Below are 24,635 nucleotides of genomic sequence, written 5' to 3'. Positions count from 1 at the left end.
CATATTTGCAAATTCATCTACTTGCTAAAATGTATCTGTACCCCCAAAATCAATACTTACGGTGCTTTTGAGGTCTTTTGCAGATGTGTGCAGAGCAGTGAAAAATTTGAGTCACCAAACGTGTACATTTCCAGCTGAAGTGGAACAAGGTGGTGCTCTGCTCTCTTGATTTAGCTCTCATACTAGACGTGTCCCTTTTGCATTCTATTTAGTGGCACATTTTTCATATTTTTGTGCTTTTTCTTGATGATTTTGCTATTTAAAATGGCCCCCAGACATAGTGCTGAAGTGCTGTCTAGTGTTCCTAAGTGCAAGAAAGCTGTGACATGCCTTAGGGAGAAAATGTATGTGTTAGATAAGCTTTGTTGAGGCACGAGTTACTGTGCTGTTGGTTGTGAGTTCAATGTTAATGAATCAACAATATATATTAAATAAGGTGTCTTCAGAGACACACATAAAACAAGCTTATGTATTGATGGACAGAAAAAAATGTTATAATTAGAGGCCTATAGGAACCTAACCCTGTATTTCCCCTAGGAGCGATGGTTGAGCATTTGCTAATTCAGTGTCCTGGCAACTTGGTAGAACGTAACTACCATAGATAATGAAAATTGACTGTATATACACTTTTTTCCCTGAGCTACTTGCAAGTGAGTTGCAGATATGCCCCTTATCCAAATACTGCATGTATATTTCCAACAAACAAGGACATGATCTTAGGTAACCACAGTACAATTAACAAAATCAGGAAATTTAACATTGATACAATTATTTAGTCAACATATCTTAAATCAATAGATCTTTTTCAGTTTTTGCCAATTGTCCCAATAATGTCCTTTACAGCAGATTTTTTCTTAGTCCAGGATCCAATCCAGAACCATTCATTGCATATAGTTTTATATCTCTTTAGTCTCGTTTAATCTAGATGGGTTCCTCTGCCTTTCTTTGTTTTTCAAGTAATGCCTTTTTTTTTTTTTTTTTTTTTTGGCTGAGTCACCCTGAGCTAACATCTGTTGCTAATCTTCCTCTTTTTTGCTGAGGAAGATTTGCCCTGAGCTAACATCTGTTGCCAATCTTCCTCTATTTTGTATGTGGGCAGCTGCCACAGCATGGCCACTGACGAGTGGTGTAGGTCTGTGCCCGGGAACTGAACCCGGGCTGCCAAAGCAGAGCATGCTGAACTTAACCACCAGGCCACCAGGGCTAGCCCAAGATATTGCCATTTTTTAAGAGAACAGGCCATTTATTTTGTAGAATGTCCTCAGTTTGGGTTTGTCTGGTGTTTCCTTGTGATTAGATTCAGGTTAAGCTTTTTGATAGGGATACTGCATGAGTGATGCAATGTCCTCTGTATCACATTAGGAGACACGTGAGGTAAGTTTGTGTTCTTATTGTTTACATTGAATTTGATCACTTGTTTATGATGCAACCTGCCAAGTTTCTCACTGTAAGGTTGCTGTTTTTCCTCTCTGTAATTAATAAGCAGTGTGTGGGAGACTAGTGTTTGAGACTATGTAAATATCCTGTTCTTCATCAAGCTTTGACCTATTAATTTTCGCATCCATTAATGACTCTTGGCTGAATCAATTATTACTATGATGGCTAATAATGGTGATTTTTTTCCTACATTATCATTTCTTTTACATTATTGTTTGACATTCTACTAGAAGAAGTAGTTTTCCCATTTCTCTTATATGTGTATCAATATGGATCCATGCACTCTTTTTTACTCAATAAGTTATGATCAGCTATTATCATGATTTATTTTTATTCTCAGTTGTCTCATATTTGGACAGTAGGATCTCCTTTAAGTTGTCTCCTATATTCTTTTGATGTATCCCCATCGTTTTCTGAGTAACTTACATTCTTAAAAGATCATTCTAGTTATTATGTGGAGAATGGACTTGGGGAGGGCAAAAGAGGCAACAAAGAAACTAGTTAGATAGTTCTTACAGCAGGCCAGGTGAGAGATGAGGGTGGCTTGAAATAGAGTGGAGGCAGTGGATATAGAAATAGGGTGGTAAGATACATGCACCCCTGTGTTCATTGCAGGGTTATTCACGATAGCCAAGACTTGGAAGCAACCTAAGTGCCCATCAAGGGACAAATGGGTAAAGAAGATGTGGTATATATACACAATGGAATATTACTCAGCCATAAGAAACTATGAAATCCAGCCATTTGTGACAACGTGGATGGACATTGAAGGTATTATGCAAAGTGAAATAAGTCAGAGGGAGAAGGTCAAATACCATATGATCTCACTCATTAGGTAGTAGATAATAACAACAACAAACAAACACATAGAGACAGAGATTGGATTGGTGGTTACCAGAGAGGAAGTGGGGAGGGAGGAGGGCGAAAGGGATAATTAGGCACATGTGTGTGGTGATGGATTGTAATTAGTTTTTGGGTGGTGAACATGAGAACATGATGTAATCCATGCAGAAATAGAAGTATAATGATGTACACCTGAAATTTATACAATGTTATAAACCAATGTTACTGCAATAAACAAAATAAATAAATAAAAGAAATAGGGTGGTAGTCGTGGACAGATTTAAAATATATTTTGGAGGTAAAAATCTATGGATCTTAGTGATAGATTGAATAAAGTAGCTGAGGGCGTGAAATGTGTTAAGGATGATTCTCACATTTCTAGTTTGAGAAATTGGCTAGGGGCTGGCCTGTTGGCGTAGTGGTTAAGCACATGCCCTCCACTTCAGCAGCCCGGGGTTTGCAGGTTAGGATCCCGGGCACGGACCGGCACACCGCTTGTCAAGCTATGCTGTGGCAGCGTCCCATATAAAGTAGAGGAAGATGGGCACGGATGTTAGCCCAGGGCCAATCTTCCTCAGCAAAAAAGAGGAGGATTGGCAACAGATGTTAGCTCAGGGCTGATCTTCCTCACAAAAAAAGAAAGAAAGAAAGAAATTGGCTAGATGGTGATTTCATTCACAGTGATGGGAAAGATTGGAGATGAAGCAGCTCTGATGAGAAAGATCAAGAGTTCAAGTTCAAGAAAGATAAACGGAACTTGAAAGTGAAACTTGGTCTAGGTTTTATATTACCTTTCTACTTGTACTTCCTGACACAGTTTGTTTATTTATTTATTTATTTATTTATTTATTTATTTATTTATTTATTTATTTATTTATAAAGAGAGAAGAACCCCTATCAAAACTCAGCCTTTAGTGGTAGCATAGAAAAAGAAGCCAATAAAGGGAATTAGAGAAGTAGGAAAAGCTTGAAAGGTAGGTAAAAACAATCAAAAAGGGTTAAGTCAGGAAGCCAAGGTGAAAAAAAATCAAAAGAAGTTAAGTCAGGAAATCAAGATCAAAGTGTTTCACTAGGTGAAATTCTGAGAGGTTAGTAAGATTTCAATTTTGGGGCCGGCCTGGTGGCGCAAGCGGTTAAGTGCACGCGCTCCACTTCGGAGGCCCGGGGTTCGCAGGTTCGGATCCCGGGCACGCACTGAAGCACCACTTGGTAAGCCATGCTGTGGCGGCGTCCCACATGAAGTAGAGGAAGATGGGCACGGATGTTAGCTCAGGGCCACTCTTCCTCAAGAAAAAAGGGGAGGATTGGCATTGGATGTTAGCCCAGGGCTGGTCCTCCTCACAAAAAAAAAATAAATAAATAAATAAGATTTCAATTTTCTCTCTTCTAGAATGGTGCTTTATGAAGACAGGGATCTTTTGTTCCTGTTCATTGCCATATCCCTTTATCCCGGAACAGTGCCTGGCCCATAGTAGGTATTTAATAAATATTTGTTCACCAAATTAATGAGTTTGTAGATCATGTGTTTTTGTAGTATTATTGCATTGATTAGATATAATCTCCAGGAAAATGTTGAATGATAACAATATATGCTTTTTAGTCTTATACTTGCTATCATATTTTCTCAGGTGGTTTAAGTGTTTGATGCTTGCCTCTCTAAAACAAATATTTGAGGTTTCTTCCATGGTTAAACACTTTCCATGGCTCCCCTCACCACATACCCCTTCTCTCCCCCAATGCCTCAAGAGTAAAACCCAAACTTAGAATAGAAGTCCTGTCATAATGTGACCCCTACTTGGCATCACTTCTGGCGACCTCCCTTGTCCCATGCTAACCTCCTTATGATGCCATGCTCTTCTTGCCAGGCAAAGATGTGAGGGAAGAGCTTTCCCCAAGGAAGTCTTCTTTGACCTCTTCCCCAACAGATACCCTCCATTGTGTTTCTGTTTTCCTCCTGGTAGATCCCTTACTTCTCTGTCTCCCCAGTACACTCTAAGTCCCTTTCAGAAGGATCTGTGTTATTTTACTGTTTAACCTGCAGTTTCTGACACAGTATCATAAGATTTTTTGGTAGGAAAGAAGGAGGTCAAGGTCCCAGGCAAAACTGGGCCAAAACTTCCCACCTACCGTCACCTCTCTGTTTGTTTCCAGGTATTCCTCCCAGAGAATCTTCTTTATTCTCTAAATTTCAACAAGTTTTCCATTATATCTTCTCTTTACTGCCAAGTAATTCCGCTAATGCATTTCATCTTAATTACATGGTTAGCTGATAAGGTGTGCTCTCCTCTTCTTTTTTTTAATTTTTTTATTTTTTAAGGAACTTCTGAACGAGAAAAAAAGGTTTCGTTTTTATGACTTAAAAATTGTCACCCTCGCTGTGTCCTTTATATATGTTAGATCTGGGGCCGGCCCCGTGGCTTAGCGGTTAAGTGCGCGCGCTCCGCTGCTGGCGGCCCGGGTTCGGATCCCGGGCGCGCACTGACACACCGCTTCTCCGGCCATGCTGAGGCCGTGTCCCACATACAGCAACTAGAAGGATGTGCAGCTATGACATACAACAATCTACTGGGGCTTTGGGGGGGAAATAAATAAATAAATAAAATCTATATATGTTAGATCTGGGTTTAAATTCATATTTGCAATGTGTATTAGTATATCGAAAACTGAGAAGACTTTCAGTAAAGCAGCTATTCTCAAACTTTTTCATCTCAGGAAACTTTTACACTCTTAAAACTTATTGAGGACCCCCAAAATTTTTTGTTTATGTGGATTATATCTATCAATATTTACCATGTTAGAAATTTAAAATGAGAACATTATAAATTATGAGTCCATTTAAAAGTAACAGTAAAAGCCTCATTACATGTTATATTAGCTACAGTCCAGTCAGGGGACAGATAGCACACTAGTTATTTGAAGAGGGAAAATTTAACAGAAAGAATTGTTAGATAGTAGAAGGTGGTTAACTGCTAAAAGAGGTAGAAGAGGACTCTCAGGTGTCCAGAAGTAGCAGGGGCAAAAAAAAAGCATCTACTCGCTCTGGCTAGAGGGAGAGCAGACAATAGAAGAACCAGGGATTAGGAGAGGGACATTCTGTGCGGCTGAGGTTCAGACCTCCTCAAGCAGAGCCTGGAGCACCCAGCCTGACGGTGATAAAGAAACTTGCCAGAGGGAATGGGCCATTTGATCTATAAAGCCACTGAAGGTGGGGAAAGCATGGCCTGGGGGTGTAACTGGAGTTGATCTGCACTGAATAATAATAATACTGGAGTACCAGAATCCATAAGCCAAGTATCTGTCTGCTGCTATAGCTCTGCAATATCACTTTATTGCCCTCTATTGATCAAGTTTAGTGTTTCACCAGCTGGCGAAGGAGAAATGTTTTCAGGGTCCAGCTCCATTGTCACCAAAGAGGGCAAAGAAGGGTGGATTTGTAGCTGAGAGACAAGAAATTGAAAACTAGCACACATATTACTGTAAAAATTTTATAACATTTCATAAGTACTGTAAATTAAAAATAACTACAGTTTTTAAAAAAACATAAAGTATAGCATTGTTTTAAATTTTTGCAAATATTTTTAATTTCCTATTTAATAGAAGACAGCTGGATTTTATATCTGCTCCTGCATTCGTTCTGTTGCAATATGTTATTTTGTTTTAAGTATATGAAGAAAATCTGGCCTCACACAGATAGGTAGTTGGAAAAGGGAAGAGTATTTTAATAGCCTTTTCAGATTGTTGTGGATATTCTTCTTTGATGCTACATCAAAACTTGACAAGTCGTAGTTTCTTTCTTTTTTTTTTTTTTGCTGGGAAAGATTCGCCCTGAGCTGACATCTGTTGCCGATCTTCCTCTCTCTTTTTTTTTCCCCTCTCCAAAGCCCCAGTACATAGTTGTATACTCTAGTTCTAAATCCTTCTAGTTCTATGTGAGCTGCCACCACAGCATGGCCACTGACAGGCAAGTGGTGTTGGTCCATGCCTGGGGAACTGAACCCAGGCCACTGAAGCAGAGCGTGCTGAACTTTAACCACTAGGCCATCAGGTCTGGCTCAACAAGTCATAGTTTGTTTTTTTTTTTTTTTTTTTGAGGAAGATCAGCCCTGGGCTAACATCCGTGCTAATCCTCCTCTTTTTTTGCTGAGGAAGACCAGCTCTGAGCTAACATCTATTGCCAATCCTCCTCCTTTTTTTCCCCCAAAGCCCCAGTAGATAGTTGTATGTCACAGTTGCACATCCTTCTAGTTGCTGTATGTGGGACACGGCCTCAGCATGGCCGGAGAAGCGGTGCGTCGGTGCGTGCCCAGGATCCAAACCCAGGCCACCAGTAACGGAGCACGTGCACTCAACCGCTAAGCCACGGGGCCAGCCCAAGTCGTAGTTTCTTAAAGGTTAGTTGCAATGTGGAAATTGAAATCATATCAATTAACTTTTCATACATTGTTACATTGGAATTCATTGGTTACATTGAATGGATGTTTTACCCATGCATGATTTTGTGCATGTCTTTGGAAAACATTGGTTCACTGAGTTATTCAGATCTTCCAATTGTTGACATATTTCATTATACAATATCGAAAATCATATTTCTCAGTAACACCACCAATCTCATCAGCTTTGTGTATTGGGAAGCTGTCAGTCTCACAGTAGTGTATACAAGTCTTCCAAAATTCTAATTTTTGCTTGAAAGTTGAGCTTTGGTAGCCTAGTAGTTAAGTTCAATGCACTCCGCTTCAGTGGGCCGGGTTTGGTTCTTGGGCGGGGAGCTACACCACTCATCTGTCAGTGGCCATGCTGTGGTGTTGGCTCACATACAAAAAGAAGAAGATTGGCAGCAGATGTTAGCTCAGGGCAAATCTTCCTCAGCCAAAAAAAAAAAAAAAAAAGAAAAGAAAATAAGTTGAACTGTGTCATTGGCAATAAATACTGTCAGTTGTTTTCTTTGAAGTCATAGGTTTACTATTTTCATTTTTGGGTTGCCAAATACCTAAGTCCAAAAGGACATAGTTTGTCTGGAAAACATAGTTTCTTACTTGAAAGAAATGATGGTCCATTAATCCATGAGTAAAGTGGTTAGTTCAGCTGGCAATTGAAACAGTCACACAAGTGCTTGTCTTCAAGTCAATCTTCTTACTTTGGTAAGTAGCAGAAGTGCTTTATGTGAACTTCCCACTTTATTATACAGAATATTTAAAAGACAAGTAATTTTTACTGTTTCATCAAGAACATTGTTGAGTGAAACTGCCTTTAAACAAAACAACAGACAGAAAAGTGAGTGCATGGCCATAAAGAATACAATAACTAATGTAGTTTGGTGTCACTGTCCTCATTTGTCCTAAAACTTAAGCAGGTTTCCCATCACTGCTTTTGCACCATCAGCAGAAATGTCCACACAGTGAAAAAAGCAAACATTTTAGAAGTATATGAAAATAATTAAGACCCCCATGTACCTCGTGAAATGGTCTCAGATACCCAGCAGTAGACAGACACATTTGGATAACCACCACAGTAAAGAAGACTGCTTTATTTCATTGAAGCCAATGTTTAACCGAGTCCCCCCACCAGGAACCGTCTGATCAGGTGACACCCATTAACTTGGCACAAAGGAAGCACGTGTGGGATAAGTTTTGGAAAACTGTGCTGAGGTTGTTCCTTTGCCCAATATCATGCATTTCCCACCAGAACCAGTTTTTAAGGAGAGAACTGCTAACCAATAATCTGCATACCTTTTCTGTCAAAAAGAAGCACCCCCATCATTCCGTCTTCTTTTTCAGAGATTGAATAATATATAGACTTTGCCTACTACTTCAATAAAGTTAAAACCTTTTTAAAGCTTTTATTTAATAATCATAAATTGAAGCCCCAAACTATAAGGTTACAGTTCTTAGCCAGAGATGCTCACACTCTAGTACAAGTATGAAACAATTACTAGACAGGATGAGACAGGTCACAATAAAGAGCTCTGGAAACACGAATGTCAGACCTCTAATCAAGTCTGAGGGAAGTCTTTGTGGAGAGAACTGCCTGTGGTGAGTCATAAGAAATTTCCAGAGTCAGCTCAATCAATGAAAAGGAGGAGGAAAAAAGTTGTTTCTGTGAGAGGAAGCATGTGTGTGCTACCCAAGTCAGTCATGATGCCTGCCCTGTCCACAGCCCCTTGCAAGAAAACTGCTCTACTGACACAAAGGGCACCCCCTAGGGGAACCACTTGACCCTAAGCTGCTGGCCACCGCTGATGGACAAGCAACAGGAAGCTGGCCCAATGGCAGCCAATCCTTTGACTGGCCACAGTGACCTTGCACTGGCCTGATGCAAAAATATCAGCTGGTCCAAACACATTTACTCTTTGCAGAATTGAAATTGGGAACCTTGGAAAGAGAAGGGAAGTTAAGTATGGAAGGTGGAGTTAAGCTATTATAATTGAAAGAGAGGCTAGAGAGGCCATAATGCACGTGTATAAGCTAGAGTTACAAGGGAAAAGAAATGATGAATTAGTATAAGCAATGAGATGATGCTGAGAAAGTTAGACAGTAAAGAGAGAAGAACAGAACAGATGTGTGGAAAAGAACTGATCTTGTTACTGCAACATTAGAGTTAAGATCCAAAAGCTCTTGATGTTGACATCTCTAGCACTGCCAGTTCCTAGGAAGCAAAATGATGATATTGTTCCCAATTTTCTATTTCCTCATGAGAGCCCTTATTTCCTTGTATCCTTACTTGAGTGAATCTTTGTTTCTTTTAACCAAAAGATCTCAGCTGAAATGGGCATAGAGAAAGCATGACACTATTAGCAAAATACAAGTATCATGCCTGAAAAAAGGTGGCCTTGAATTGTCCCTGAGTTCCTAGTGTAGCCTTGCCAGCCTCATATGCGTGATCACTCACATAGTGTATGCATTTCAAAGAATTTTAATTCACCAAAGAAACATATAATTTGGAAAACTTTTCAAAACCTCTATCCTATTATTTTATCCATTATCAATAAATATAACATTATGCTAGAATAAGATAAGTAAAAAAATATCTCGGGAGCCGGCCCGGTGGCGCAAGCAGTTAAGTGTGCATGCTGCGCTGCGGCGGCCCAGGGTTCGCCAGTTTGGATCCCGGGTGCACACTGACGCACCGCTTGGCAAGCCATGCTGTGGTGGCATCCCATATAAAGTGGAGGAACATGGGCACGGATGTTAGCCCAGGGCCAGTCTTCCTCAGCAAAAAAAGAGGAGGATTGGTGGATGTTAGCACAGGGCTGATCTTCCTCACAAAAAAAAAAAATCTCATCTTAGCCAGTAATTTCATGTATCTTTTAAGTAAGACGCATGGAAACAACTGGCATCTGATTTTGGATTTTTAGCATTTAAATGAATGCCTCTCTACTATTCATTCACCAGGTATTTATTAAGTATCTACTATATGCTCGGCACTGTTCTAGGCACTGGTCATATACCAATGAATAAAACAGACATGGAACTTAGAATTCTAATGGCAGGAGGCAGTCAGTAAACACATACAAACACACATTTCAGGTGTTAGGTGTTGGGGGGTGGGAGTTCTATTTTATATATGGTGCTCAGAGAGAGCCTCTCTGAGAAGGTGACATTTGTGTAGCAAGTGGAAGGAGTACAGAGCAAGCCATGCCCATATAAGATGGGGATAGAGTGATGCGGGCAGAGGACACAGTTAGTGCCAAGGCCCTGTGGCAGGAGCCTGCTTAGTGTATATGAGGAGCAGCAGGAAGGCCAGTGTGCCTTTAGCTGAATGAGGGAGGGCAGAATGGCAGGAATGGCAGGAGATGAAGCAAAAGAGGTGTGTGTATGGGGGCGGGGGAGGGAGATCACATAGGCCACAGTAGGGGGCTACATGCAGATACTTAGCTAATAAGGTCTAACAAATTCCCAGGTGCTGCCAGTGCCTCCTAGGCATCCATCACCTGGGAGCTTGACAGAAGATATTCTTGGGCTCCACCCCAGACCTATTGAATCAGAACCTGCATTTTAACAAGAGCGTCAGAGGTTTGAATACATTCAAGTATGAGAAGCATTAGTTTAGATAATGTGAGTTAACTTTGTTTCACAGAGAAATAGGAACCCACAATTAGCACTTTAATTTTCAGATGAGGATGGATTTTCTTCTATTTCTGAAAAAACATCATTGGGATTTTGATAAGGATTGCATTGAATCTGTAAATAGCTAGGGGTAGTATTGACATCTTAACAATATTAAGTCTTCCAATCTATGAACACAGGATATCTGTCAATTTTTTTGTGTCTTCTTTAATTTCTTTCAGCAACATTTTGTAGTTTTCAGTGTAGAAGTCTTTTGCCTCCTTGGTTAAGTTTATTCCTAAGTATTTTATTCTTTTTGATGCTACTGTAAATAGAATTTCTTAATTTTCTTTTTGGATTGTTCATTGTTAGTGTATAAAATGCAACCAATTTTTGTGTGTTGATCTTTTATCCTGCAACTTTTCTAAAGATTCCATAAAAAAATCATTAGAACTAATAAATATCATCTGTGTACAGAGATAATTTTACTTCTTCCTTTCCAATTTGAATGCCTTTTACTTCTTTTTCTTGACTACTTGTTCTGCCTAGAACTCCCAGTACTATGGTGAATAGAAGTGGTGAAAGTGGGCATCCTTGTCTGTTCCTGATCTTAGAGGGAAAGCTTTCAGGCTTTCACCATTGAGTATGATGTTAGCTTTGGGTTCTTCAAAAATGTCCTTTATCATGTTGAGCAAGTTCCCTTCTATTTTTAGTTTACTGAGTGTTTTTATCATAGTTGATCCTCCAAATTCTTTCCCCATTTGGTAGCTTAACCCAGATAGACACAGAAATCTTGAGAGTATTTGAAAACGTCATGTTGAAGATGGCAGTGTAACCAAACTCAAGGGGTTTGTCTCTTGGTGAGTGCAGAGCCAAAAAGCACAACCAAGGCTGAAGTGGGAGAAGAAAAAGGATTATTGCTTGCACAAGCACTGGAGAACACTGGGGATAGCTTCCAAAGCAATGTCCCCCTGAGCCTAGTGCCAGTGGAAACTTTATAGGCCAGAGTGCAGAGGATATGTTACAACTGTGTAACAATTGGGCCCAGTCAGGGTGCATGTGCAGCCCATTTCATAACAAGTTCAAGCAACATGTCATTATGTAACGAGGTCAAGGCACCATTACATAACAGGCTCAATGTAACATGCCGTTATGAGATCAAGGAACATGTCATTACATAACAGGTCCATGGTAACTTTTGGACACTTAGAGCTGGAGTAAACTGTAGGGGTCTTGCTGCATCTGTGTAAATGTCACTGTAGGATGGCAACATCGGCAAAAACGGGGACATCAGCCTCTGAAAAATAGCACATTTAGTTTTCTCCTTCTCTGGAAAACATTTGACAGACCGTGTTAGTTATTGATCACATTCTCAGTAACCCTTTCCTTGCCTGGTTCCCGGTCACAGCAGAGCCATAAAATGGGAGGAGTCTTGGTTCCTAGATTTTTGCTTGGAGGAACGATCTCTATCAGCAATGGGTTTTATTATTGAGAAATAAACTACTGTGTGGATTCATCTATTATAGTAGCTAACATTGCCTTAATACATAAGCAAAGAGTAATTTCTCAAATATATTAAAAGCACTTATAAATCAATAAGAAAAACCCAAAGCCCATTGTGAAACACATAATAAATAAGTGCAGATAACTTACCTGTACAGTGTAGAGAATAATGAAGTGAACATGCACACGCTCACCACCCAGCTTTACATTACCAGTTGTGCATTCCTCTTCCCAGCTCCTGACAGAAGTACTCACTCTCCTGAATTTTGCAACAACCGTTCCCTTGCTTTTCTTCAGTTTTACCTCATTTTATCTTTTAAATACTATATTTAGCTTTGTAGATCTTTAAGCTTTCTATAAACACCACATTGTGTATACGCCCTCACGACTGGCTTTTGTTTTTGCTCAATATGATGTTTTTGAGACATATCCATGTTGATACATCAGGTAGCTGTAGTGCCTTCTTTTTACCTACTATGGTATGCTACTGTATGAATAAATCATAATTGATTCATTCATTCTTCTGTTGATAAATATTAGGTTACTTTTTTTTTTTTTTGCTATCACAAGCAATGCCTTTGTACGTGATTATTTTTATGCACGTATGCTAGAGGTTCTGTAGGCTATATACCTCGGAGTGGAATTGCTGCCTATTTGACTTTACTAGATCTCACTAACTTGCTGCCAAAAGCAGTTGTCCTAGTCTACAGTTCTAACACCAGTAGATGAGTTCTTTTGGCTCCAAATGCTCACCAACGTTTTATACAAAGTCATTTTTAATTTTTGCCAATCTGATGGTTGTAAAATAGTGTCTCATAGTTATACTATGCATTTCCTGGATTAATCTGGTAGAACATCATTTCAGAAGTTCTTCATAAAGAGAAAAGCAGTCAGGTTTCCTCTTCTGTGAACTGCTTGTTTAAATGTTCCACCCATTTTTCTGTTGCATTGTTATTTTCTATTGCTTTGAATAAAAATCATAAATTCCAGACACATGCCTTTTATCAGTGATATGTGTTACAAATGTCTTCTCCCATTTGTGGCCCATCTTTTCACTTTTTTTATGGTATCTTTTGACGTAGGGAAGCTTATATTTTCAGGTAGTTGAATTATCAATCTTTTCCTGAAGTGTTAGCACTTTTTGTATCTTGTTTAGGAAATCTATCCTTACCCCCAAAGTCTTAAAGCTATTTTCCTGTACAGTCTTCTAAACGTTTTATCTTTTATGTTTAGGTCTTTAATTCATCTGGAATTTTTTTTTAATAGTGTGAAGTAGAGGTCCAGTTTTCTTTCTTTCCAAATGGATAACCAGTTGTCCTATCACCATTTATTGAAGAGCTTATTCTTTACCCACTGACTGATACTGCAATGCTAGCTGCCATAAACCAAGTGTTCCAGGAAAGCTGGGTGTATTTCTAGGTTCTCTGTCTCATTCTTAGTTTGCTTCTTCCCTGTGCCAATACAACCTCCTCCAAGGCAGCACCAGCATCTGCTCAAATGCCTTCTCTGATTTTCAAATCCCTTTTTGTTTTTCGCCTCTGGGGATTTCCCTTACTTCCTGTGAGCTCAGCTATGCATTTAAAAGGGTGTTCGTTAGGTTTTATCCAGCATTTCTATGCCTGTAGTGAGAGATTTTTTTTCAGACTATCTTGTTAACCAAAACCCCATGATGGGAGAAAAGTTATTTAACTGATTCCTAAAACCAAATGTTTGTGATTATCTCACCTTGAGGATACAAGAGAGAAAAAGCACAAAGTGCTTGCATTTGAGGGAATTTTCTCAATAAAAGATGTAAAAATGACATTTTAAATAGCAATAATGTTTGAGTATGTTTTGGCTAAAACGTCACATTAAATAAAAAAATTGCTTTGTGTAGATCAGCGAAACCTGGCCAAAATAATACCTTCCAAAGTAAAAGAAAGCAGTTGAGCCAAAAATAATCAGACCCTCATGCTGGTTACAGGAGGAATAAAGCCAATGAGATAGAAAAGCTCTCACCTCTCAGGAAACAGCCTTCTGAGGGCGATGTGGGAGATTTTGATGGACAGCTGTGGAGGCAAAGCACCATAAGCATCTGCACCTTGGGCATAAACTATATAACGTGTCTCATGAGAGTTGTTACGAGAACTAAGTGAGTTAATGTTTGTAAAGAACTCAAAACTGTCTGGCATGTAGTAAGCACTATATGGTACCTGTTTAATAAAAGTAAGGAGTGGAATTACAACCATATCATTTGGATGACGTGTCCCTATTCCCCCCAGATAGGAAACATGGGATCCACACAGCTGAGGTATGTTCAGAAGAGAGTCATTAACATTATATCTATTTATTGCCAAATCCATCCAGGGGTGTAGAATGTCCTGTCCTTGTATCAGAGATAGAAATTGGGAGACAGGGAGGTATAACCAACCCCCTTCTTTTGTTTAGTAACACAAAAAATAGGTCCCATTTCCTTTTTATTTTTTTGCTGAGGAAGATTGGCCCTAACATCTGTTGCCAATCTTCCTCTATTTTGTATGTGAGCTGCTGCCACAGCATGGCCACTGATAGACGAGTGGTGTAGGTCCATGCCCAGGAACTGAACCCGGGCCACCAAAGTAGAGCGTGCCGAACTTAACCATTAAGTTAGGTGGCCGGGGCTGGCCCCTCATTTCCTTTTTAAAAGATCTGGTGTTGGGCCGGCCCCGTGGCTTAGCGGTTGGGTGCGTGCGCTCCGCTGCTGGCGGCCCGGGTTCGGGTCCCGGGCGCGCACCGACGTACCGCTTCTCCGGCCATGCTGGGGCCGCGTCCCACATGCAGCACCTAGAAGGATGTGAAACTGTGACATACAGCTATCTACTGGGGCTTCGGGGGAAAAAATAAATAAAATTTTTTAAAAAATTATAAAAAAAAAAATAAAAGATCTGGTGTTGTGTGCTGCATTTACTAGGGAAGATTTAAATGTTACTCCAGAAACAAGTTCCATATTAAATTCACAGATTATACGTGAAATATACTTTCCATTATTCATATAACTTGCAAGAATAGACTCAGTTATTTGGTACTATGATCTCTTCAAGACAAGGACCCTATCAGGTTCATTTCTGGTACCTGGCACAAGGAGAATGTTCAGTGAGGGATGAGGAGTAGCTGAATGCCACTTCAAATCACTACACCTTCAGAAGATTTCCCAGGGCCATACTATGTTGCATAACAACACATTCCTCTCTTTCTGGAAGTCCCCCCATTTTTATTTAACCAGGGTCTGAATATATATTGCATGCCCTGCATGCAATATATATTCATTGACAATGTGGTGACTTCCCATTACTATAATGTTCAACAAGGGCCAAAGAGATTAGGAAGTTGATTTCTACACTGAGAGATTAGACTAGATGATTCATCTCCCCCTTCCTCCTAATATCTGATATGTGCAACAATGTGCAAGTCGACAAACATGTATTAAGTCTTAATGATAGGGAAGCTGTGGAAACAAAGACGAAAAAAGCATGGGTCCCAGCCCTGCCTCCTGAAGAGCTTCTAGTTTAGTAGGGAAGATAGACACAGAGCACTAATCCCTATTATATATAATAATTATTTGGGTTTAATATCTGCCTTCTCACTACACAGTAATGAGGACAAAAAACTAAGCTACTCTTTACCACTATATCCCTGGCATCTAACAGTGTCTGCCACTTGAAGGACTCAATATTTGTTCAAAAAGTAGATCAAACATATAATTTCAATATAGTATAATAAGTGCCAAGAAACAGGTATATGCAAGATGCTAAGCCATGTATCCAGAGTATCAAGGATTCACAATGGGTTCATTGCAGTGCAGTAGGATAATGCGAATATCCTGTCCCTCCTGTGTGTTGTGTGTGTGTGCATGCATGTTGAGGGAGATATCTTCAGTAGGAGCTGATTATGGATTATCAAGGGTGTGGGAGTTTTTTCCCCAAGTGCTAAAATTTTGTTTAGTAAGCCTTCCACTTGGGAAGCACCTTTCCTTCTGGAAAGCTAAGCAGGGCCAGGAGGTGACAGAAAACAGGTTATTTGGCTTTGATTCTAAGTTTTAAAGAAAAAAGGTATAGGGAGCCACAAAATTCCATGGTTCCAATGAAAACTAGAAAGGCAGTCACGACATAAGTCAGAGTGGAATACAGATCATACATTCCGCCCTAGAAAATGCCCTGTAGTCTTTCTGTCTGAGGAACCTAAGTGCAGCAGCAGGAGGCCACAGGAATTTGGCCCAAGATGAATACCAGTGAGGTGGCCTCGTAAGGACTTTATATCTCTTAAAATTCTGACTCTGCTCTTTCCTTTGCCCTTTCTTCAGAGCACTACAACCACCAACGGCTTAGATCTTATGAGCGCTTGCCCAAACTGATCCATGTCCCCTGAGCTTTTTATTCCTCTGCAAAAACTCAACCTCTCCTCCCTGTTTTCAAAAAGAATATTAAAAAAAAAGGCAAAGCTCTAAAATAATAAGGTATATAGGCTTTTGTGTTTATGCCTATTAATATCCTTTGTTTTCAAAAATATAACCTCATTACAGGCATTAAACACATTCTTTCTGTGGGCTATTTGGATTAACTTTTTATATTTCTTTTATTATTCCCAATAAGTCTAGCACAATGCAAGCACATAGTAAGCACTTAGATATCTGATTGGAACATGTAACAAACCTAACACACTGGACATACTTAAGATAAAATTAAAATTGAAACTATGAATTAAATGTATTCATTTCTCTCCTTATTTTCATATATTCAGATGTCCTTATAAGCTCCTACCACACTTTATTTTAATTGCCTATTTGGATTAGGCTTTTAAAATTTGTTCCATGAACAAAATGATATACTACAACTTATGAAATGACAAAGGCAAAATAAATATGACAAAATACTTAAAAATGAAGAAAGCTGACAAAATTTTGGCAATTCACCAATGCAAGGATATTTTTATCATGCATCTAAAAAGGAACTCAATATTATATTCAGTTTATTTTGGAATAGCTATCTTTTTACCTGACGGTCAATACTCAAATGTCATCAAATTACTAATTTTTTAATTAAAATTTTTTTCTTAATTAAATTTGCATATATGAAGAAAAGTAATATACTGGACAACAAGTCATAAAGTACAGTCTCAGGCTTATGTGGAATTGACTGCTTTCAACAATTACTGAAATCTCTTTTCAAAGAAAATCTTCCTACTAATGTATATTTGTCCATGTAGTAGACTAAAGACAGCCACAAATGTGGCATTCTCAAAACAGCACATAACAACTAAATGTAATGCCACAAATCAACTTATTTCCTTTAAAACTTCACTAAATAATTCCAAGGAGTACAACAAAACATTAAAAACTCCTAGCGCTCATCCTAAGAATTAGGCAATCTTCTTTGATTTTTTCTTCTCTGCTTCTTCCTTTTCCTTTTCTATTTCAGTTACTTGTAATTCAATTTCTTTGGCACTAAACATCTGAAAAGAGAAAAAATTTAAAAAGCAAATTTCAATTATACCAATAATTTCTAAATATTTATGGTATGAAGGAACCCAATTATATTTTATAAATTAACATTTTCTATTTATAACTTTATATTTTATATAACTTCAAATATATAATGAAATATTTCAAAAGGTTCAAAAGCAACACAACTTGTAACAGTGATGGACAAAACCAGAACTCTATGACATTTCCACTATCATTGTGCTATAAAAGAAAGCAGGGCAAAATGTGATATTGCATTATATATCCTATATATGCATATAACTCTGAAAACATTTTAATGCAAGGCTTATTCTATTCATGAGCAAATAACTCATTACTGAACTCTCCCTACCCCTACCCCACTCTTATAGGGTTTGACTATTTTATCAGCTCATAGACTAGCCAAAGAGGTAGGGAAAAGATGATTTACACTGCTTTGTTTATAATTCTCTCACAAAGTACAAAGCAAAAACAGTTTTTATTTTATCTAAATCAGTTTTCTTTTATTTAAAAGATGGGAGCAACTTGCTCAAGGTCATACTGTGAAACAAATGGATCTGATGGTACTTAAACCCAGGTCTAGCCAACTCTGAACTTAAACCATGTCTATCCAATTCCAAAGCACATGCACTATTTTTCTACAGCCTATCCTGAAATATTATGTGGAAGGAGAGCATAACTTTGCTGTCTGTAGACATACCATCCTACCACTCATAAATAAAAATATATGTATAACTGTGTGTGTGTCTCTCCAGGTGTGTATATGTATGTCTGTATGTGATGGGGCTGGAGAGGTGACTCTGGCCTCAGTGGTTCTCTGTCCTTGTGGTGTTGGCACATCTGTCCCCCTGCCCTTTACAACGGGTGACAGTGTGGCCCAGTTCCCATCTCCACACTTTGTGCTCAGCACTCTGGTTATTTATGTGGGGCCATGCCAGGGTGGACCCTATTACCCTGTCCCCATTTCTCTTATTCACTGAAACTCTGCTGCTGCCCTATCCTGTGTCCCCATCCATTGATTAACTAATAAAAGGTGGGGATGTGATGTCAAAACAATGACAACAACAATAAAACCCCCCAAAACAAAAAACCCCACTGCTCCACATAGCACTGATTTTAACACTATTTCCCCTTGAAATATTTTGCTTAAAACAAAAGGTATATGTAACATATCCTTTTTAGCACCTTTTTCACATAGTTTCCCATGCTTTAAGTGCTTTTGTACACTCTCGGCTAAAGAGAGCTAGTTGACAAACTAACATGTAAAGTTCTACCTAATGAACAATAGTGAACCGCATTTCAAGTGCTCTTTAGCCCATGAGTCCTCTATCACAATATCTGAACAATTTATCACTTTGTTCTGAACAATTTATTTTGTGGTCCAGCAGTTTTAACCCATAACAGCTGACAAAAGGTATACAAATAATAATGCTAGACTTGCCACAAAGACATATGGAAAAGTTATCACGCTAGGTATTAAAATTTAAGTCTGACAGAGGCTCAAGGCACTTTTAAGTGAAAAGAAGAGAAAAGAGATAAAAGCCAGTAGGCAATCAAGAATTGGTGATGCTTTAACACAATGAAAGATAACATTATGTTAGAAGCCTGGAGGGCCAACAATTGTATAAATAGTTGAATGACACTGGCTGGAAGCATATCCTGATTTCAGAAGATCTAAAACGATGGGTCTCTATATGGTGCCAGGAATGAATCTCCATAGGGAATAGCTATACTGACCCCATATAGGCCTGACTCAATAGGGGTTTCTACTTATAAGCACACAGAACTACTAAATGGGATAGGCCCAAATATAGATCTCAGTGCCTCTAAGTCTTCACAAAGGGTTAAGGATAGGTAACTACTTGCAATAAGCACATACAAATTAGTGACTATTAGCCTACAGAAACAAAATGGAAATTGTAGTGTCAATGGAAGCTAACAGATGTTTCAGGCTTATAATGAAGATTCACGGGTGTCAACAACATTTTAACTTTTGTCAAAATACTTTATACTACAGATATTTTTTCCTCTTTGCTTAATGACTTACCTTCAAAGGTTGATTTCTTCTTATTATAGCAAGTTCAATGTTTTTTCCACCAGACTGGACAACCTAATGTAGAATAAGTGCAATACTAGAATTACTTCAGGAAATTGTGTTTTAATAAGCAATTGAATTAAAAAAAACCCATGCCTTTCTGAATATGCTTTATTAGATCACTTACTTCTAGCAAAGCTCTTATTGCTAATTTGATAGCTTCATTGTCGTTTGCTATAGCATCTTCTGTGTAATTCTTTTCTAGAAATTCTCGGACAGTTTTAGCACTTCGGCCTATTGCATTTGCCTTGAAAAATAGAAGATTATTAAGATCACTGTGATATGAATGAATTTATGGTTACTAAGTGAAGTTTAGAGACTTAGAGTTTACTCCAGTATTTCTTACCACAATTACTAAATGAAAATTGTAGGTTTGAAAACTTAGCAAACATTTCAGCAGCTCATTTGGTTACTATATGAATAATTTTATTTTCAGTATGAATTCAATATGAATAAACTTATTTTCAGATATACCAATGCTTTGTCCTGGCCAATGCTTTCTTTTACTTTAATGGCTCCCAAGTCCTTGATAGCCAGAAGAGACTGAAAGAGTTGAAACTCCAAAAGATGTGGAAAGGAAAGGACGTGTAACTTTGCAATATGGTGCAAAAGGAAGAAAGAAAAGACAAGAAAAAAGACATCCACATTGAAGAAGAAAGCTGTCTACATGAATAGGATTGCACATAATTTTCTTAGAACTTAGAATAAAGTATAGAACTTAGAATAAAGTATACTAATTATTGATTCATTATCTTCTTTTACTATAAGCAAGAAGGGCTTCTTCTGTTCCATTCCCCATTTTCCTTTGCTCTTTAGAAATTTTCGAAGGAAAGAGGCAAATGGATTTCCCTGGCTGCATGGCTACAGGTAGTATATGGCATGTTCTTTTAATTCAGTCTAAATATCCAAACTAGTACTAGTGATGATAATGATGATGTTAATAGTAATTTACATTAACAGAGCACTTATGTGCTAGGCACTATGTTAAGCATTTTACATGGATTATCTCATGTAATCATCACAAAAACAAACAGGTACTAATACTAACTCCAATTTATGGGTGAAGAAATGAAGGGCTGGAAAGGTTAAAACAAGCTTTTTTCTCAGCACTATTGACCTTTGGGGCTGGATATTTCTTTGCTGTGGGGGGCTGTCCTGTGCATTTTAGGATGTTTAAGCAACCTCTATCTACTACATGCCAGTAGCACCGCCTACCCCAGCTGTAACAACCAAACATAGCTCTAGATATTGACAAATAGACTGCATCGACAGTCTAAGCTTTGACCTCTATACACTATGCTGCCACATGCCCCTTTGCTATGATGGCTCTGGAGAGTGGAAAGAACCAGCAGAAGGGCCCATTCTTTTACTGAAGGATCCTGGCATTAAATGGGGAATGTCTCAGTTCTAACTGGTTAGTAATATGATCATAGGAAAGAGATCTCAAAGGAGATTTTTAGGAAGGGAGCATGAAAACACACCTTTTGTACTACATGAGAGTATATTGTTCTGCTACTTCACAGAACTTTTTCTATGTCTCTATATTTCAGAGGATTAAAATAAATAGCTATGAAATTTTAAATTAGATTTTGTGGCCTTGAAATTTCACTAAGATCAAAGGTAAAGCCTTGAGCTTGGTATGACTTTGCAGTTTATTAGCTACTAGTTTTTTGGGGGTAACTAACTGGTTGCTGCCCATAGAGCAAGTACATAAGGTAGTAGTTTATCTAGAAATTTCACTGAGCTCTTTTTTTTTTTTTTGTTAGGAAGATTAGCCCTGAGCTAACATCCGTCGTCAATCTTCCTCTTTCTGCCGTGGAAGACCGGCCCTGGGCTAACATCCGTGCCCATCTTCCTCTACTTTATATGGGACTTCACCACAGCATGGCTTGACAAACAGTGCCATCGTCCGCGCCTGGGATCTGAATCTGCAAACCCCAGGCCGCCGAAGCGCAGCGTGCACTCAACCGCTCTGCTACCAGGCCAGCCCCCTCACTTTGCCCTTAAAGGTCACCCCTGACTTTCCTGCCCAGTACCTCCAATTGCCGAGGTCAAAATTCTTTAACTCTTATCTACTTGATTGGTTTCCTAAAATCTACCTGCTTCTTGCCACACTCATATTCCCACCCTCCCTCCAACCCCATCACCAACCCCAGCCACTTCAACAGACTCTGATGGTTTTGCAATGTTTTTCCTGCCTGCCTATCCAGATTAATGATGATTTTCTGTGGCAAAGAATATGAGCTGCCAACCCCAATATCCATTCTTCCTTTGCAACAGAACTCGGGGCAATGTGCCTGCTGAAAAAGTTTCATTTCCTAGCTTCCATTACCAATAGGAATATACAAGTGGAAGTAACTGGGTGGAACTTCTAGGAATCTCTGCTGCCTGGAATGCAGACATGTTGGTTGGATGTCTAGTAGCCACCTTGAGAGCATGGGACGAGACTAAGATAATAAAAGAGACAAACGCCAGCAAGGGCCTACCTTCAAACTTCTCATTATGTGAGAAAAGCAAATCCTTATGTATTAAGAATCATCACATCTCTGTTGTTAGGAGCCAAAAACAAGACCTCACAGATACACCTCTGCATGCATCCTGTGGCACACTGCCCCACCCCCTTCAGAAATGAAAGCCTTATTCCTATAGTGTGTGCCAATGGAGTGCCAATGGCAGATAGCCCAGGCTCTTAACTTGCTTGAGAGATGCCTTGGTTAACAAGAGCTGCCTCAGCAAAGGTCACGCACTCTTCTAGGGGTGGCCTATATCCAATGACTTACTGATGAAGAGCTGTTAGTGCCCAATCCCCTCAACCCAAGTTGGAACAAGTCTGAAGAGCCACCCCAGATCCAGAGCTTCCCAGGGGGTTGATGAGGCCTTTATTGAGACTGCACTGCAGTCCACCTTCTCCCTCTGCCTAATCCTGTTCCCTTCCCTTCAACAAATGCTGATCCCAAAAGCACTTCATAATACGCTTCCTAAAAATGATCGTTAAACAGCCTTTAAACGTCTTTTCAGTCCTAAGATTCTATTTCTCTATGGCAGTATTTTCCAAAGAATACCAGAATGGAGAGAGGATCTATGATAAAACCGTTCTAAATTCAAGTAATCTTGGGGACGACTCCTTTAACTGCTTCTAGGAGATTTACAATGCTTTTTAGAAGATCCAGAACACAGCAAAACTTATTAAATTTCTTTAGACAAACATCACCCAAAATTACTTACAAAGCTTGTTTATATCTATTAACATCAAAAGAAATACACTTTGAGAAACATTGCCCTGAAGTACACAACATATTAACTTTGTTCCTGTTTTGAAGCATTATTGACAATAGCAGAACATGCCCCCAAAAGCATTAACGGTGTTAGTTTTGTAATATCATGCTTTGATCATCTGGAAAACACTACTTAACTGAATTAATGAATTAATTACATTAATTCATACATTAATAAATTCATTAACTAATGAATTAACTACATTAACTGAATTAATACAGATCTTCCAAATGTTGACCTATTTTATTTCTAAAATATCAAATAATTATGCTCATTAATTTCACCACCAACCTCATCCAAGAAGTCTTTAAGTACTGAGAAACTGTCAAGCTCACTGTGGCAAATATGTTTTCCAAAATTTTAATTTTTGCTTGACAGCTTGAATTTTATCATTGGCAACAAATACTATCAATTGTTTCCTTAAAGTAAAAGGCTTGGATCACTCATTCTTTAGATTTCCTGCCAGATTTCCAAGTCTGAACAACCATAGTTATTCTGTCTGTTGTTCTGTCAAGTAAAAATGAAGTTCCATAAAAAATAGCCTATTTCAGCTTACAACTCAAACGATCACATAACTGTTTTTCCTCAAAACAACGTTACCTGCAGTAGATGTGCTTTAAGCATACTTCCATTTGATCATACAGAATCTGAAAAGATGCATACTCAAGAGTTGAGATTTTTTATAATTTTTTAATTGAGATATAATTGATATATAACATTATATTACTTTCAGGTGTACAAAATAATGATTTAATATTTGTATATATTGCAAAACGATCACCACAATAAGTCTAGTTAACTTCCATACCACACATAGTTACAAATTTTTTGTGTGCGTGATGAGAAAAAAGTCAAGATTTAATAAAATTAATAATTTGTATTGTTTCCGGCCAGCCCAGTGGTATAGTGGTTAAGTTCATGCACTCCGCTTTGGTGGCCCGGGGTTCACAGGTTCAGATCCCGGGCGTGGACCTATGCACTGCTTATCAAGCCATGAGTGGCAGGTGTCCCACATAAAACAGAGGAAGATGGGCACAGATGTTAGCTCAGGGCTAATCTTCCTCACCGAGACGAGGAGGATTGGCAATGGATGTTAGCTGAAGGCTAATCTTCCTCACCAGAAAAAAAAAAAAAGAGCCAGCCCCATGGCATGGTGGTGCTTAGTGGACACTCTGCTTCGGTGGCAGCCCGGGGTTCATGGTTTTGGATCCCAGGTGTGGACCTACACACCACTCATCAAGCCATGCTGGGGTGGGGTCCCACATACAAAATAAAGGAAGACTGGCACAGATGTTAGCTCAGGGCCAATCTTCCTCACACAAAAAGAGGAAGATTGGCAACAGATGTTAGCTCAGGGCCAATCTTCCTCATCAAAAAATAATAATAATAATAATCATTTGTACTGTTTCATCAAAGACAACTTATGTGGCAGTTGAATTTATTTATTAATTTACTGCAAATGCATGATGGTAAAGAATACAATGAGTACTAATACAGTTGGGTGCTAGGGCACCAGTGGTTTTATCCATCATTGCTTTTACACCATCTGTACAAATGTCCACACAGTTAAAAAGCCAAGTATTGTCTTAATATTATTATGAAAATAGTTTTTACTTCATGGACCAGGAGTCTGAAGACTATATTTTGAGATTTGCTGCTTTATACTATATATCCTATTTAGCTACATCCTGTACACTTATAAGGACACGAAACTACTACACAGGATGGATTCCACACAGACATCCCTGAAAGCTTCCAACATTGCAGTTTTTTAAATTAAAATGATGGGTTTCAAATCTGGCAGGTCAACAAAGTCATCTAGGAAGAACCTCATCCCAACATAGCCACTTGGCTAGCTTCTTTTCATTCAGTCTCAGCTTAAACATCACTTCCTCAGAGAAACGTTCCCTCTACACACAATCCAAAGCAGCTCCCTGTTGTGCTCTAGGGCATTATCCAGCAG

At 38.8% G+C, this 24,635-nt stretch overlaps 1 protein-coding gene and 1 long non-coding RNA gene across 2 annotated transcripts in view; one reads left to right on the top strand and one right to left on the bottom strand.

Annotated features, from left to right (window-relative positions):
• Window positions 1–1,771: 1,771 nt before the first annotated feature.
• On the top strand, window positions 1,772–23,565 carry LOC147915273 (uncharacterized). The gene is made up of 3 exons (XR_015554286.1): window positions 1,772–2,208; window positions 3,671–3,751; window positions 21,163–23,565. It is a non-coding gene; the product is annotated as an uncharacterized LOC147915273 (long non-coding RNA).
• PSMA8 (proteasome 20S subunit alpha 8) overlaps window positions 16,313–24,635 on the bottom strand; it is a 38,511-nt gene continuing 30,188 nt past the window's right edge. Inside the window, exons 5-7 of the mRNA XM_004420983.3 lie at window positions 19,524–19,643; window positions 19,349–19,411; window positions 16,313–17,291 (exon numbers count right to left, since the gene is read on the bottom strand). Of these exons, the coding sequence (XP_004421040.1) occupies window positions 17,199–17,291; window positions 19,349–19,411; window positions 19,524–19,643 (276 nt within the window). The 3' untranslated portion in view covers window positions 16,313–17,198. The remainder of the gene's footprint in view (window positions 17,292–19,348; window positions 19,412–19,523; window positions 19,644–24,635) is intronic.

Source organism: Ceratotherium simum, chromosome 14 (assembly GCF_057802395.1).
Source record: "Ceratotherium simum simum isolate JZ-2026a chromosome 14, ASM5780239v1, whole genome shotgun sequence".
NCBI classification, from domain to species: Eukaryota; Metazoa; Chordata; class Mammalia; order Perissodactyla; family Rhinocerotidae; genus Ceratotherium; species Ceratotherium simum.
Note: the sequence above shows the minus strand (reverse complement) of the source record. Positions and strands in the feature narration are given on the sequence as shown.